At 34.2% G+C, this 16,065-nt stretch overlaps 1 protein-coding gene across 1 annotated transcript in view; it reads right to left on the bottom strand.

The window, feature by feature from the left end:
- Positions 1-16,065, bottom strand: part of Cdk14 (cyclin dependent kinase 14) — a 554,426-nt gene that overhangs the window by 276,666 nt on the left and 261,695 nt on the right. Inside the window, exon 7 of the mRNA XM_077796699.1 lies at positions 1,973-2,035. Within this exon, the coding sequence (XP_077652825.1) occupies positions 1,973-2,035 (63 nt within the window). The remainder of the gene's footprint in view (positions 1-1,972; positions 2,036-16,065) is intronic.

The raw sequence follows: 16,065 nt of genomic DNA, 5'->3' as shown, positions 1-16,065 counted from the left end.
AGATACTTTTACGATATTACACATTTTTGATACAGTTAGACCTGAATCTGGGCAAAATATTAAAGTAAGTATTTTCATCTGCTAAAATTTCTTCCCCAACTACTAAAAAAAAAAAAAAACTATCGCAAAAACCAGATTTTTATGAAAAAATAAATAAATCATAAATTCATAAATAAAGGAAATCTTTCAAGAAAAGAGGGATATATAAAAATCAATAGACTGATAGACATAAGTGCCACATTGATTCAATTACTTATTTCCTACAAGTTTCTGTGTTTTTAAATTGTGTGACTGGCCACCATAAAAGCCTTTGTTATTAATATCACAAATATTAAAACACCTATGATTTAGTAAGAAAACCAAAACCAAACTGGTAAGAAATGTGTAAGAAAATGAACAATGTGTAAGAATAAGCAATATAGAAAAGGTGAATTTAAATGGTAAGGAAACATAAAAAGATGCTCTATGTCACCAGGAGTCAAATACCAACATAAAGAACGTTTTAGTCTTACTAATCAGAATGGCAAAAAATTAAAATGATCAGCTATATTCAATGCTGGGAAGAGTAAAGGAAAACAGTCCATCTGTGGTTTATAGTCTTGGAGGCAAAAGTTCTAGTCAAACTCATGAATAGAGGAACTGTATCTCTGCCTTAACAAGCAAGATCATTAAGTATCTATACAAGATAAATAAAATCATAATGGTTTTATACTAATATTTACTCTAAGATCATTTATAAGAGCAATATTCAGTAAATAATTTTAAAATTCCAAAATAAGGAACTGTTAAAATTATGGTTTATTCAGAGTATGGAATAACATACAGCTATCTGAAAGACTGTTATGTCATAATAAATTGATTTTAAAAGCTATTCATGGTATATTTTAAGTGAAAAAGATAATAAGTATTATTTTTTTTAATCTTTATTTATTTATTCTTATGTGGTGCAGGGAATCGAACCCAGGGCCCTGCACTTGCTAGGCGAGAGCTCTAAGGCTAAGCCACAACCCCATCCCTAGGTTATTATTTTTCTAAAGAAAAAAATACTCAAAATACCATGTATGCAAATATAGGTATAAAAGCAAAGTAAAAAGCACAAAACAAAAAAATACATTATGTTGCAAAGATTGATGTAAATAACAAATGGAAGGAATGAAGACTAATCATGTTACTTCAAATGCATGCATAATACTCAACTAGTTCTTAGGATCAAGAAATGAAGCCATTTGAATTACAAAATGTAAGCATGCTAAGTCTTCAGGTATAGTTTTGGAATCTTCTAATCCGTAACATATGCTAAGGAGAGTCCCTTGTTTTAAGCTTGAAATTTTGTAATGATTTCTTAAGATGGCCCAATCTCAGAATTTCATTCTTTTGAAACAGAGTCATCAAATTTCTAGTAAAGGAAATTAAAAGAAGCAGTAGATAGTAGAACTTTTATCTGTTTTATACATACAAATGAGAAATCTGGGGGGGGGGGGCTGGGATTTGGCTCAGTGGTAGAGTGTTAGCATGCATAAAAGCCTGGGTTCAATCTACAGAACCATTAAAAAAAAATGAATGAAAACTTATATACTATGAACACATCATAACACCACTTTGGATCATAACCATGCTTTATGTTGAAATCAAATGTCACTTATGTGTGGGGTTCTAGTTAAGAGATACTGAACTCCTCTACTAAAAACAGTGTTAAAATAGGATTCCAGTGTATCCCACTCACTGCTGGCAAATGCTTCTCCATGAAAAAAAAAAAAAAAAAAAAAAAACAGAATGTGATCTAAATAAATATTCTCCAGTGAAAATATTGAATTATAAAAGTTTCTACCAACTAAACTGAAGCAATGACTATATTTCTTTTCTTTACACAGAAAATTTTAACTTTAAATTATGGTTAGAGATGTTAGACTTAGGCTCAGTAAAATGTACGTAAAAAGTGGTAACCGTTGGTTTGAGAAATCTCTTTTCCTACCTTCACATTATCTGGATGGAGCCCCCCAGGGTGCTTGTCCATGTACTGACATAAATCAGTGTGCTAGAAGGAAAAAGGGAAAATGTATTAATATCCCTCTGGCTGTAACATGATGAATCAATATTTTTCTACTTCAAAGTCACCATTACCTTCTGAACAAAGCAAATACAAGACAAGTGGGTGGATTTTTTAGTGCATCCACTGTATGCTCCCCACCCCCATTTTTAACCACAATTGAATCATTATCTTTACCTCTAAGTTTTATGTTAAACATGTCTATGAATTAAAAAGGAATATATGTCCATAATTTGTCAAGCATTTAATTTCCTCCTCATTAAACATATATCACTAAAATTTGACTAAAATAATAAAAATAAAAGCCAACTAATTAAATTATAATTTTAATTAACTCATATTCTCCAATTACAAATGTAGCTTATTATTATTTCATATGAGACAAAACATTCTAAATCTATTACTCTAGTAAAATTTATCACTGTACTTATTTAAATTTTTCATGACTATATTCACAAAAAATAAAGTTTCCCCATCTCCTAAATATATGTGAGCAAATAAACTCTATAAATTACAGAAATACATTTAAAATTATAAAGCAAAGATATTCAAATATATAATAACAAGAATATCCCCAGATAATATTTTATGGTGTTAATAGATTAAATATGGAAAGTTCAATTTGACAATAATTATATTTATTCTTAATTCCTTTTCTGTTTATATTGTGAACTATACACAATTTTTGAAAAAAGTATGTAGAATTGTTCTCTTATGGCTACTATAAATTGAAATATTTAATTATCCTGTAAAAGCCAATGGACAGGAGCATTTGTGTCTCATTATTAGGCTTGACTTATTGAGTCAATATGATTTTTATAATATATTCAAGAACCTTGCTGTAGCCACCAAGACAATTAAAATTTTGTTACTGAGTTGTTATTGCATGCTCGATGATAAGTGTTAAGGATACAGAGGATGCAGAGCAGAATTTGTCCTTCATTCATTTATCCTATTACTTCTTGAGCCCTTGCTATGTTCTAGGCATCACACTTAGTCACCATGACATGATGCAATAAAACAGATGTACAGGGGAAAAGAATAGACACACCAGGAAATAGTACAGTGAGCTACGTATTATGTTAAGAACGGTGCTGCATAATGTTCCATTTGGCTTTGCTCGACAATTGGTAAACTTCTTTCATCCTTTGCTGCTCATGTCTTACTTATATATAACTTCTTCTAGAGTCCTTTCTGAAATCTTTAGACTATATTATGTTCCCCCTGCTATATGTAAGGCAAAGCCAAATAAAGCAGGACAGAATAAGTGCTAGTAGACACATTCTGACACATAACTACTGCCTATATGTAGGACCACATCCAAAGTTTATGTGTTGAAGGCTTGCTTGATCCCAGCTGGCAGTGCTATTGGGAGGTGATGGAAATTTTAAGAGGTGGGGCCTACTGGGAGGGAGTAGCTCACTGGGGGCATGGCTTTGAAAGGTTTATTCTATCCCCAGTCTCTGCCTTCCTCTCTCTTTCTCTTTGCTTTCTGGCTGCCATAAGGTGAGCAGCTCTGTTCCACTATGTGCTTTCCACCATGATGTTCTGATGCACTGAAGGTCCAAGGTGACAGGGCCAAATGACCATGGACTAAACTGTGAGCCAAATTACATCTTTTCTTATTTAAATTGATCTCTTCAGAAACTGTGACAAATGATGGAAAGTTGATTAACACAAATGGGAAAACATTTCTGCTTCTCTAGACATAGGAATGATGTTCTTAGTATATTTCCAATGATATTAGCATAATGAATTGTAGTAGAGACCTTCTCCAGAAATTAGTTCTTTGGAACTTTGATAAAAAGTTTTGCAAACATTTTAAATTTTAAAACCCATATTTCTTTAGATCCAGGGTATGAAAATGTGGGTGTGTGTGTATACTTGTGCACACACATAACAGATATACACACATAGCTGTCACTAGCTGTGTAGCCCTGATCTACATAACCTCTGTATATAAGTACTATCTTCATCTGTGGAATGATAATAATCCTAGTACACCTACCCCATATGGTTTGGGAGGAAAGTAATGAGCAAATATCCATAATACTTTGAGAACTTTTCCTGATATCTGGTAGATACTATAGATGATGATGATGATTTTCTATGATGTGTTTAGGAGCAAAAACAGGGAGAAATATTTAAAAGGATAGAAATTTAATAAAACAAATGTTAAATCTATAGAGAGAGATCCCAGGACTGTACTTCACCTTGATGTGCATGTTTCTCCCACCTGCATGGCTAGACATCTCACTCACCCTTCTGAGCTCCTGCACTCCTCTCAAAGCACATCTAGCAAACACAACAGGAACCTCAGATTGCTCTGGGTGATTAGGAGCAAGAATCCAAGAAATTTCAGATAGAAGAAGGGACAGGAAGCAGTACAAGGCCATACTTTGTACCCCAATATCCTTGTGTCACAAATTTCTTCTTTACCTACATTAAAAACTGTCTCTTTCTGCTAATTTTTTATTGGTTCTTTTTAGTTATACATGACAGTAGAATCCATTTTGACATAATTATCCAAGCATGGAATTATTCTAATTCTGACACCAGTGTCTTTACTTCCCTTTCCCCACCCCCTACTTCCTTCCCTCTATTGATCTGCCATTTACCATAGTTATTTTTTAAAATTAATTTCTAGTGGATGCACACGATGGTGAGATTCACTGTGTGTATTCATATATGTATATATGCCCTCCTTCTTTTGAAATGCACAGTAGTCTATTTAGCTTTGCATTAGATGTGCCCAAATTATAACTTTCATTACATCTTTCTTCTTCTTCTTCTTCTTCTTCTTCTTCTTCTTCTTCTTCTTCTTCTTCTTCTTCTTCTTCTTTCTCTCTCTCTCTCTCTCTCTCTCTCTCTCTCTCTCTCTCTCTCTCTCTCTCTCTCTCTCTTTTCCTTTTTTTTTTTTTGATACCAGGTATTGAACCCAAGTGTGCTTATCAACTGAGCCATATCTCCAGCCCTTTCCATTTTCTTTCTAATTTTAAGATAGGGTCTCCCTAAGTTGCTGAGGCTGGCTTTGAGCTTGCGATCCTCCTATCTCTGTTTCCTGAGCCATGGGGATTACAGGCATGTGCCACCATGCCCGGCTAACATCTCTTCTTTCTTGACAACTTCTTTCTTTAGTTCTGTTAATTGGATTATGTGACCTTTATGATTTACAGTAGTCTAGAAATGTAAAACCTAACACAGCATGCCAGAAGGCACTTCTTAGTCATTTCAGTGTTAAATTCATTGTAGGTATAAGAGTTCTGAACAGAAGGCCCCTATGACATATAACAAACAGATCACTCTCTTGGAATACCTTGATAATATTGGATCCATCTGGCTTGATCTCTGACTATTTCTTGTTTCTAATATCAAAAGGAGCATGCACAGGTAGACTAGCTCCTTGATAATACCTATGAGTGTCTGCCATGGCTCTGAGCTAAAACTCCTCCTCCCTTACTGCACTGTGCCTCGCCTCATCCACCCACACCACTCCTCTCATTCACTCCATCACTGCCACTGTTCTTCAGCATAATACCACTAGAAGCAGTAGAAGAGCTTGTGTCTGACAGGTTTGTGTCTGACAACTGCCTAGAAACAGCACATCAGTATTCCATAGAGTGGGTGGTTTTGGAGGAAGCTATCAAGGGTGGCTAGACTTACAAACCAAGCAGAAGACAGAGGGAGTGCAGCCAGTAGCTCTGAGTCTCAATCAACAAGCACATATTCTCCTTGTTGATTACCCACTGGGTAGCATTTATTTGGTTATTTACAAAGGTACAGAAATGTTTCTAAGGGGGAGGGAATTTGAGGAGAGGATCTGAAATCAGAATCCCTTGGAGGATAAATGTTTACTGTAAAATAATTTGTAAGATTTAGAATTTTTTTCCTCATATTGATTTCTTGTGGCTGGATCAATTTCAAAGGCAGAAGACAAATCTCCCTTTGGAAAAGGCAGGACATAGAAATAATATGGAGAACTGAAAAGTCTTTTTACTCATAAGCATTTTCACATAGTATAGTCCTGGTTAATTTTAATCATAGGCAGGAAAGGGAATGACAATGACTGACACTAGTTATAAGCTGCATGTACCCATGTGGCTTAAACATAAAGACATGGAAGAAAGCACAAAGATACAAAGATAAATTATGTATATCCTGATAATCTTTAATAATGTATACCATGGAAAACACCTCTTTTGAAGAGGACCAGGAGAAAGAGGCCAGCAGGAGGAAAAGATGGGCAACAGCTGGACTTTGACATTGACTTCCATATTTTCCACTCCACATCCCTTACATTTTTTTAATCTTACCTGGGTCAGAAGAAAGAAGCAATATCCCTCTACATAAATCCACCAATAAGAAAGCTAGATGAAGCCCAAGCAATCTGTTGGACACAAAATAGGGCCTAATTTCAAGGGCAGAAAGAAGTATGTGTCAAGTGTAAAGTAGGCTTAGCCATTCAGTGCATGCTGATGTGTCTTTTGATTTTATCTAACTCCTTATTCATGAACAGGGATTTTCCAGTAATTTCCCTTCAAATGGTTGAACCTCCTATTCAAGAGGCATCAAGTTCCTCAGAGTAATTCTGATTTTGCAATAACTTTGACTTTCATATTGGACTTTTCTCATCGAGCAAATAAATCCCTTTCACAGAACACATGTCTTTGTTTCCATTTTCCTATAATGTTAAGGATGAAGTTCCACTATTTTTGTCAGCTAATTCTGATGTCTTCAGAAGCACTGCCAAAAATATTAGGTTGAAAATAGCACCGCCTTATTTTTAAGCAACTAGGCTAAAAATAAGGAGGTCTTCTTGTGGAGATAGCCAACAGAAGCCCTCATTTTGAAGTTTGGTAGCAGAGCCTCTGTAGCCCTTACTTTTGTTTCACTTAATTTTCCATTTATCGGGGAGAAGACAGAAAGTGTATTCAAGCTTGGTATAGATTTTATAACACTTTAAAGACCTCTGTTTCAAAAGCATAAGAAAATTGAAAGATTACAGAAGATAAAATCAATTCCAACCTAATTTTTAATAGGTGGGCTTGATTATTTTATGATTAAACACTAAAGTTCAGTTCATTCAAAACTTAGCTAACCAAATACAACAAAAAATTAAGTGGAAACATACGATTTAGACAGCTAGAATGTGTTAAGAGCTAGCTGATAACATGTGCAAATTAGAAGCATACAAACACAGAGCCCTCCCTTGCCTCATTGATCTTTGTTTAAGAAGCTCTCTAGTCCACATCCAGGTTTGACTCCAGATCCCCCAATCTGATCCAGGCAAGTGGCCCATTATAGAGAATCTTTAAATGACAGTCTTAATGGCAACAGATCATATAATTTCCAATTTTCTAAAGGAAAAGCGCATTTTTTCCATTCTTCTATGATGTCCCATATGATCCCCAAATTTAAGCAATGACTCTTAGTGTCATTAACAGTGACTCTTAGTGTGACTGAGAAAGCAAGTGTAGACAGACTGTTCTATGACTGGCTAAGGTCACTTTTCTTACTATTGTCCATGTCTGGGACACAAATGACATCTCTCTCTCTCTCCCCCTCTCTCTCTCTCTCTCTCTCACACACACACACACACACACACACACACACACACACACACACCTGCACTCGAAAACCACACTGAAAGGATGGCTATGGACATAGGAAGAATGTACTAACATTGTAGTTTTTAATATATTTCACCTATAGCTCATTACAGTTATAATTCACTGGGGAATTGTAACTGCTACAGGGAATTGAAGAGAACTTACAGAAGGGAAGCCTCCTTTCTTCTGCTGCAATCATAGCCATTTTCCTCTAGGTATAATCTCCATTTTAATCAGCCCACATTGTTGTAAGAATTAAACATCAAATTACTGAGCAGTTAGATTCAAACTGCTCTTACAGGCAGTCCACAGATTTAAATTGACTTTGAAATTGTATTTTTCCCTGTTCAGATTTAAAGTACTCATCCATTTCACTCCCAAATCATAATTAATGAAATCATAATGTTGTGAGTTCCAAAACATAAGACTTCTTCATTAACAAGGAAATAATGAAAATCAACCTATCCTTTAAAACAAAATCACAGTCATTTAGAATACTTAATAGAGGAAATCTGTAACTACTACATATCAGAGGGGCTCATTTTTAAAACAATAGTTATGAAAAAAAACTTTGTAAGTACTCAATCAAATGTTAGTCAGGCTTCATGCTAATACATTAAAAACCCCACCATTTTTTTAACAGCAAAGACAAGACATTCATAAACCTGTACAAAATTGTTATCTCTTCTCTCTGAAGGGGACACTCTAAGTTCAACTAAAGTATTGTGCTTCAAATTACATCATAAGACACAGTATGACAATGGAGATGATGTGGCCTTTCAATCTATTCCATCATCACATAATCAAAGACATATTAATCCCCAATATTTCACTGTGCCTGCACTATTTTACATATATCAAAGCCTTTTTCTTGGTTTTAAGACACATAGAAAATATTTGAAATTCTATGAGTAAAACCATATACATATCCCCTAGAGAGGGAAAGGGGAGTTAATCGACAAAGCAGTTTATACTACATAAAAATTCTTCCGTAACAATCACAATGTTACAATGCTACAGTCTACTCCTAATTAAATCATCCATTTCTTTTTAATCATATAATGTATTCTCCTTTTGGGGAATAATAAACCTATATGTGGCTGTCCCATAATTCTGCTTAAATGGTTCCAGCTGTCATTTCTGAATCCAAAATGCATGAGCAGCCTGAGGCTGGTGACTGGAACAGGAAGCATTTCCAACCACATTCCCATCATGTAAAACCAGCAACCTGAAAAATTTCTTCTATTAAAACAAAACAGAAAAAAAAGTACTATTTGACTTCTGGCAATGACATCATAGAGAGACAGACTGGACAGTTCTGCAAGGCAAAGACTGTTGCAAGCCATTCTTCTCTGATAAAAAGGAATGCAGACACTCATGTTCCAATGGTTATATCTGAAGTCATTTCACATCATAGGGGCTAATTCTTAAACCCAAATGTAACTACCTTTATATTTGTCTACGTAATTTATTTTTGCTTTTATAAACTTCAAAGAGGTTAAAATAATTTTCTTTTTATAAGATAAAAAATTCAATGTATAATTTCGGCATATTTCAAGAAATTGGTGGAAATTTTCTAGAAAGGCATTCAAACAGAACCATACATTATTCCAGCATTAAAAGAATGTGTAAAATGTGCCCTATTGGAACAGTGGAGGAAAGAGTTATCCAGCAGCATTTATATGCTCTGGGGCAAACCATCTACAAGCCTAAGCCATATAACAAATTTTAACAGCCACGTAGAGAAGATGTTCTTGCTATTTTGAGATCTAGTTGATTTTTTTTAAGGAAAAATAAAAAGCTAAAGAGAATAAGGAATGGAATGTTCTTATCATCTAACTTCCTCAAGAATTTGAAAGAAGAGAAAAACAGGTTACAATAGGCCACACAAAGTTTTTTTGTACTTAAGATACAAGAAAAAGGAACAGGAATAGCTCTCACTCTGAAAAGACTTTCTGGAGCTGCTCTGCTAGAAATATGGAAAACCCTAAAATTACAGGTGGGAAAAACATGTAGGAAAGGAACTAAAAAAACAAGAATTAAAGAGGAAAAGAGAAGAAATAAAGAGCAGGGAGGGAAGACAGAGGAAACAAAGGTGACCACTCTGGAATAACTTTGCTAGCTACACAGTAGATATGAGTCTTATTTATAAGCTTGGTGCTAAGGGATTAAGAGTAATACCCACATAGGGACTGTAAGGCCAGAATATGTGTCCTAGAAAACTCTATGACTACACTGTAATAAGCTTCAGATACATGGTGTTCTTAAATTTTAAAAAATATAATTCCCCAGCATATCATCAAAAGGAAAATATTTTAAAACATGTAATTTGGTAATATTTCAGTCATCTTTCTGGCATAAAATTTTATCACTTTTCAAATTCATATAATGAGTGAAGGATTGTAGAATGTATAAAGATAAATAAAAATATTCACTAGTTAGGAGCATATTGAAGACCTTGGGGAAAATATAAATGACAGTAAAATAAATGCCAATGAATTCATCCTTTTCTTAAGTAAAATGAAACACCTACAACCTTGTTCATATCAGTTGATCCAGAGATAACAATTTGCAGAGGTTTTTTTCCCAAGGCAATAAATACAGAATAATGTATTAGAAGCAAAATATCATGATTTTGCAATGCAAAATTCCATGAAGTTCTTCAACATGATCACGAATACATGATTATTTATGGGATAAAGGTTGCAGGATACAGACTACAATATGGACTAATCAAAAATCTCTTGAGTTGGAGAAATAACTTGAAAAATAATTTTATATTACAAATAGAGAGTTCACCTCAATCTTCCAGGCTGGAGATAACACACAGTAGTATAAAATGGCAAAACTTTCAGAGAAAGTCCTGACAATCAATGAAGTATATGAAATGTCTCTTTGTTATGTATAGGATTAAAGAGGACATTTATTCTTCTATTCCTATAGTGTACCTGAAGTATAAGTACTTTCAGTTAAAGATCTTGCTTTCTAAATAAAACTTCATTTTTAAAATATTTCAATACAGTATGCATAAAGGGTCAAAATTTAGGTTTCTCAAAATCAATGAGTAAAAGGATCACACACTATTGTTTCAATTCAACTTTTTCCTACAGAGTACAATGCTCTGAAGCACTAGATACTTATTAGTAGTTAAATAAACTGGAAAGAATACAAAAACTGTAAAAAATTCTTTCAAGTAGCTTTTTTAATAACAAACAAATCTCCTGAGATCACAGAATGGGGAGAAACAAAAATCTCATGAATTCTTATATAATAAGTACTTACAAAAGCTAAAGTAGAGTAGAAATTCCAAATTATCACTAGACAGCTATCACCAAAAGGCAAATTGCTAATTAATCTGTGGTAAAATAAATATATTTGCCCAAAATTAAGTCATCATTCTCTTCTTTTTAGCTACTATCTTTGCACAACCCATGAATGAAGAAAACATGTTAATCCCTGGCTCTGTATATATATATGAAATTAGACACTTTGTGGGGTGGAGGAGAAAAGAGCAGTTTCTTCTCAATAGTCCTCTGAAAGCCCTCAATGTCAGACACTTGACATATCTGGCAGATACAGTGGATGTTTTGTTATTACTGCCCCTCATTATATGTTTCAGACTTTTATGCCAACATGGATTTAGTGGAGCTGAGCTAAAAATATCCTTCTATTCTCTTGACTTAGTGCGATTTGCCATGAAAAGGTTAGTGAAAAAACTTTTCAAAAGAAAGAATAAAAACCTCATGTAGTCTATCTGGATAAATTCAAGTAATGCTTTCCTAATGCCATGGCTGAAAATACCAGTTGAAAGTCAGTCTTGATAAATTAGTCTTTATGACTCTTTGATAGAGGTTGAGTTCTCCAATTGAAGGTTGGAATACTGTGTTTATTAGAAAAAAGGAATCAAACAGGTTTATTAGCTGAAATAAAAGAGAAGAAAGTGAGCCTGGATAAAGGAAGTCAAACTAAGATGTTAGTTAATAAATCTTTGCCTTAACCTAGCACCAAAAACAGCCTGCACTGGCATAAAATGTCCAGGTCTCTACCCTTGCCTTTCAGAATCTCCACATACAAGATGCATGGGTATGACCTCATTCAGGGTGCATTCTGCCAATGGGACAGGTCCTGGAGGAGCCAAAAGCTGGAGGAATTCTACTGGTATTAGTTCTGGAAACTGGGCAGCATGTTCCTCCTTTAAATGACGACATGGTAACCATAACTCTGTGCCTGCCACATTGTGTAAGGGTGTTTTAATGAAAACCATGAAAAATGACTCTATATTCTGTCACACACAAGTGCGTGCGCGCGCGCGCGCGCACACACACACACACACACACACACACACACATCCATGTTTCTGTTCTGTGGAAATATCCACATAAAATTGGCAAAGATTTATAGAGTGCCCACTGCCGTTGGTACTATAAGGTACACAAAATGAAAAATCTGTCCCAGCCCTCAGGGAGACTAGCCGCCCATTCATCACATACAGACAGATGCCTTAATGACAGACAAGAATGATCAGGTTGCCCTTTGAACACTTTACAACTTGCTGCTCAATTCATGGTGTTTTTCAGTCAGCTAACATCTCATTTATTTTTTGAATGAAGATCCTCTTCTTTTATTTTCCCCTTATAAATATTCTACTCCTAATAATATTCTTCACGTACCACTTTCCTTAAGCACTGTTGACATTCTATCTTGTCAGATTTAGATAGCTTTCTTCAATATAATTCCTAAAATTCTAACTTAATTAGCAGTATCTGCCTTTCTTTGCTTCTTCTAACTTTCTGATCCAAGTAATGAAAAAAAGGGGGGGGGGCAGGGGGAGTAAAGGAGAGAAAACCAACTTAATCTTCTGAAGTCCCTGACAATGGCTGAAACAGAAGCTAATAACTGGAATTCAAAGCTATAAAACAAAGATTCAAGAAAAAAAGGGGAGGGAATCTAAAATAGAAAATTTTTACTTAGTAAATAGCTGCCATGACAAATTAGTGTTTTAGATCCTGAATTATGAAACAGAAATGAAGCATGAGCAGCTGTTAAGGATTTATAACTGGGCTGGATGAGAAAGGAGTAAATTACTCACTGACACTGGATGTTAACTCAGAACACAAGTTCATTCTCAAAAAATGAGGTCTTCAATAATACACATAAAAAAAATGAAAATGAAAAATGTCTATATTTTTTACAGTTGAATTTTACAATCAAGCCATTATATATTTCCATACATTTTAATTTATATGGTAAACATGTCCTTCTGGCTTTTGTAATACTATCAAATGTATGCATGTATATCTATATGGGTGTCATTATCACATAATCATCATGAACAAATCATAGCAAACACCAAAGTAAGGACTAATCAACCAATTAATAAGCATAAATCTTTCCATTAAAATACAATATTCTTATAAAGACACACTTACTTTAGTCCTTCCTTGAGTACCTAAAATTTTAATGATTGGACAACAATATAATAATTAGCTATTTCCCCGTTCCCTCCCCTTGTCACAATTGATAAATGTTAAGACATGTCTACCAACATTAATGTGAAAAAATTACATAATTACACAGTGGTTTACACAATAGCAAGTTTAAGCATTTATTTATACTTAAACTTATCAAGAATGGATGAGATTCCAAGATAAAGATGGCAAATGAACATATGCATCTACTTTGTACTCTGCTGAATCCACACTCACCAATTTTAGATGTTCCAAAACAGTCAGTAGCAAGATCATCACATCAGAGCAAAAACAAACAAATAGAATACTCTGCTGGCAATGGAGAAAGCCTGTAAGTAACCCTATTTATACACAGAACATCCAATAGGCTCAGGAATTGGTGGATCAGAATGGAGGAATGAACTGAAGGTCTGCACATAGACATCTAAGACACAAAACATAGGTTCAAAGTCTTTGCAGAGGTTGTTTAAATCCTAGGGATACCCTTTCCTGCTTTTCTTATATAGACAGGTACCCTTCCCAAACACAGGGTGTTCTGAATTGGGAAACCCAACTAGTTAAGGACAAGGATAGATCCTGCAACAGGAGAACTGTGTGGGGTTCTAACCCCATGCTGCTTCTAGAAGACTGACAGCTAAACTCCAGGCAGGGTTAAAAGACTTTACTCTCTTACAGCACTGCAGGGAAGATGAACACTGGTATCTAGGGTTTCTCAACAAAATGGCTTGGATAGTTTCTACAGTGAAATTCATGGTGTCAGTTACTCACATACCTGGAATTCCACATCAGGTTGTTTCAACACCAGGCATGTGATATTAAAGACACAGACCAAAACAAACTAAAAGTAAAGATAAATAAATAAATAATGTGGGAAAAACAGTTTTACTGATTAAAAAAATAAAAACTTCAAACAGTCTATTAATATATTTGGTAAGATGAAAGATTGTGCAATTTCAAAAAAAGAAAAAGGATATTATAAATGGAATATTCAAAGAAAAGATAATTTAGATATCAATAGTATTAATAAAATTAAATTTTAAACAGAAGAGAACATGAATAGAATTTCATTTATTCAATGGAATATATGAAACATAATGTTTCAATAGAATTTATGAAACCAAGTTGAGGAAATAGTCTTCATTCATTGCTGAGCTAAAGTACAAGAATTTGATAATGGAAGAGAAAAGACAAAACAATTAGAAAAGCAATACAGAGGTCAAATATTCCAAAGATCCAAAAATAGAGAAAAGAGAAGCTGAAGGAAGAAAATCATAAGACAATAATTTAAGATAGTTTCTTTGGAATAGGGAAGATGCTCATTAGTCTTCAAAAGAATGCAAATCAAATGGCAATCAAATACCACTAAACATCCACTATAATAAAAAAAAAACAGATAATAACAAGTGTTGGTTAAAATAGGGAAAAATGGGAACCCCCACCACTTGCTGGTTAGAATCTAAAATGATATATTCACTTTAGAAAATAGTTGGCCTCTCAAAAAGTTAAGAATTATAAGATAATTCAGCAATTCTACTCCCAGGTATACTAAAAATAATCACTCTAAAAGAATGCTTATATACAAATGTTCATGTCAGCACTATTCTGAATAGTCAAACATTAAAATAAAAGGCAAATGTGCATGAATACATGAACAGATAAACAAAACATGGTGCATCCGTGCCATGGAATGTTACTAATACATGCTTCAGCACAAACTTCAAAAACATCATGCTAAGGGAAAGAAGTCAGTCTCAAAAGATCACTCATCAATGTGATTCCACTTACATGACATGTTCAGGCAAATCTATAGAAACAAAGTATATTAGTGGTTACTAGGGGCAGGGTGGGATGGCAAAATTTAGTGACTGATATGGGTTGGGGGCTTCTTTTTTAAGGAAATGAAATGTACTCAAACCAGATATATATAAGTGTGAATTCTGTTAGGTGAATTATGTCTTCATATAGATGTTACATGATGACAAAAAGAACCAAGAATAGAAGGACATGGGATTCCAGATTGAAAAGAAGTACCCAGTGAAATTAAAGCTTTGCCTTTGGTTTCTATTTTTACTTTTACATAAAACTTCAGGACACTGAAAATCAAGATAAATAGACTGAACAGAAATAATGGAAATTCACTCGAGTGCAATGGAACAATCCCACTAAAATTCTAATGGAGTTGTTTCCAACCCCAAATTCTATATCTAGACAAAATGTCAATCAAGCATAGTGCCATAAAGATAGTCTCAGAAATATTTGTCATACCTTTTCACATGAAGGTATTAGAAACTGTGTTTGCCAAAAATAAAACAAAAAGGGATGGGGAATAGAGCTCTAGACTGAGACAAAATAGGGAGGGTATACCAGAAAATCAGGGCAGATGCTCCAAGCAGAGGCTCTGGGAGGCCATGAATTAATAACAGAAACAAAAAGTGGGGAAATTTTTATTAGCTCCAGGGAAATCAAGAATTCAACAGAGAGGGAAAAGTAATCATAGTATACTATATGCCTCAGAAATAACACTTTACATTGAAATAACAGTATAAATATTGAATTCTCATCTAATTGAAATTATAATACAACTATATAGAGAGGGTTAGGAGTTCGGGAAGATGGGAGAGATGGATCTATTTGTTTTTAAGTGGAAGAATGAGAAAAAACAAACAGCCAAAAAAAAAAAAATTCTGAATTCCCATTTGTATTTCTGGAATCAACAGATAATCCCAAATATGAGGAAGGAAACACTGTGAAAGAAAAATTTATTAGATATTCAGGGGGAAAAATAGAAGCAGTAGAAAGGTAAAGGTTAAAACCTCTATTTCTCATAACAAAGCTAGAACTAATGGATTGTTTGATCTGCAAGTCTAAGTTGCATAAAAGCAATTATAACAACAAAATAAATAATTTAAAACTAGAGTGGTTGAATATTCTTTTATCAAAG

The sequence above is a fragment of the Urocitellus parryii genome, chromosome 3 (assembly GCF_045843805.1).
Source record: "Urocitellus parryii isolate mUroPar1 chromosome 3, mUroPar1.hap1, whole genome shotgun sequence".
In the NCBI taxonomy this organism is placed as follows: domain Eukaryota; kingdom Metazoa; phylum Chordata; class Mammalia; order Rodentia; family Sciuridae; genus Urocitellus; species Urocitellus parryii.
The sequence above is the reverse complement of the archived record's forward strand: the minus strand, read 5'-3'. Positions and strand labels throughout refer to the sequence as shown.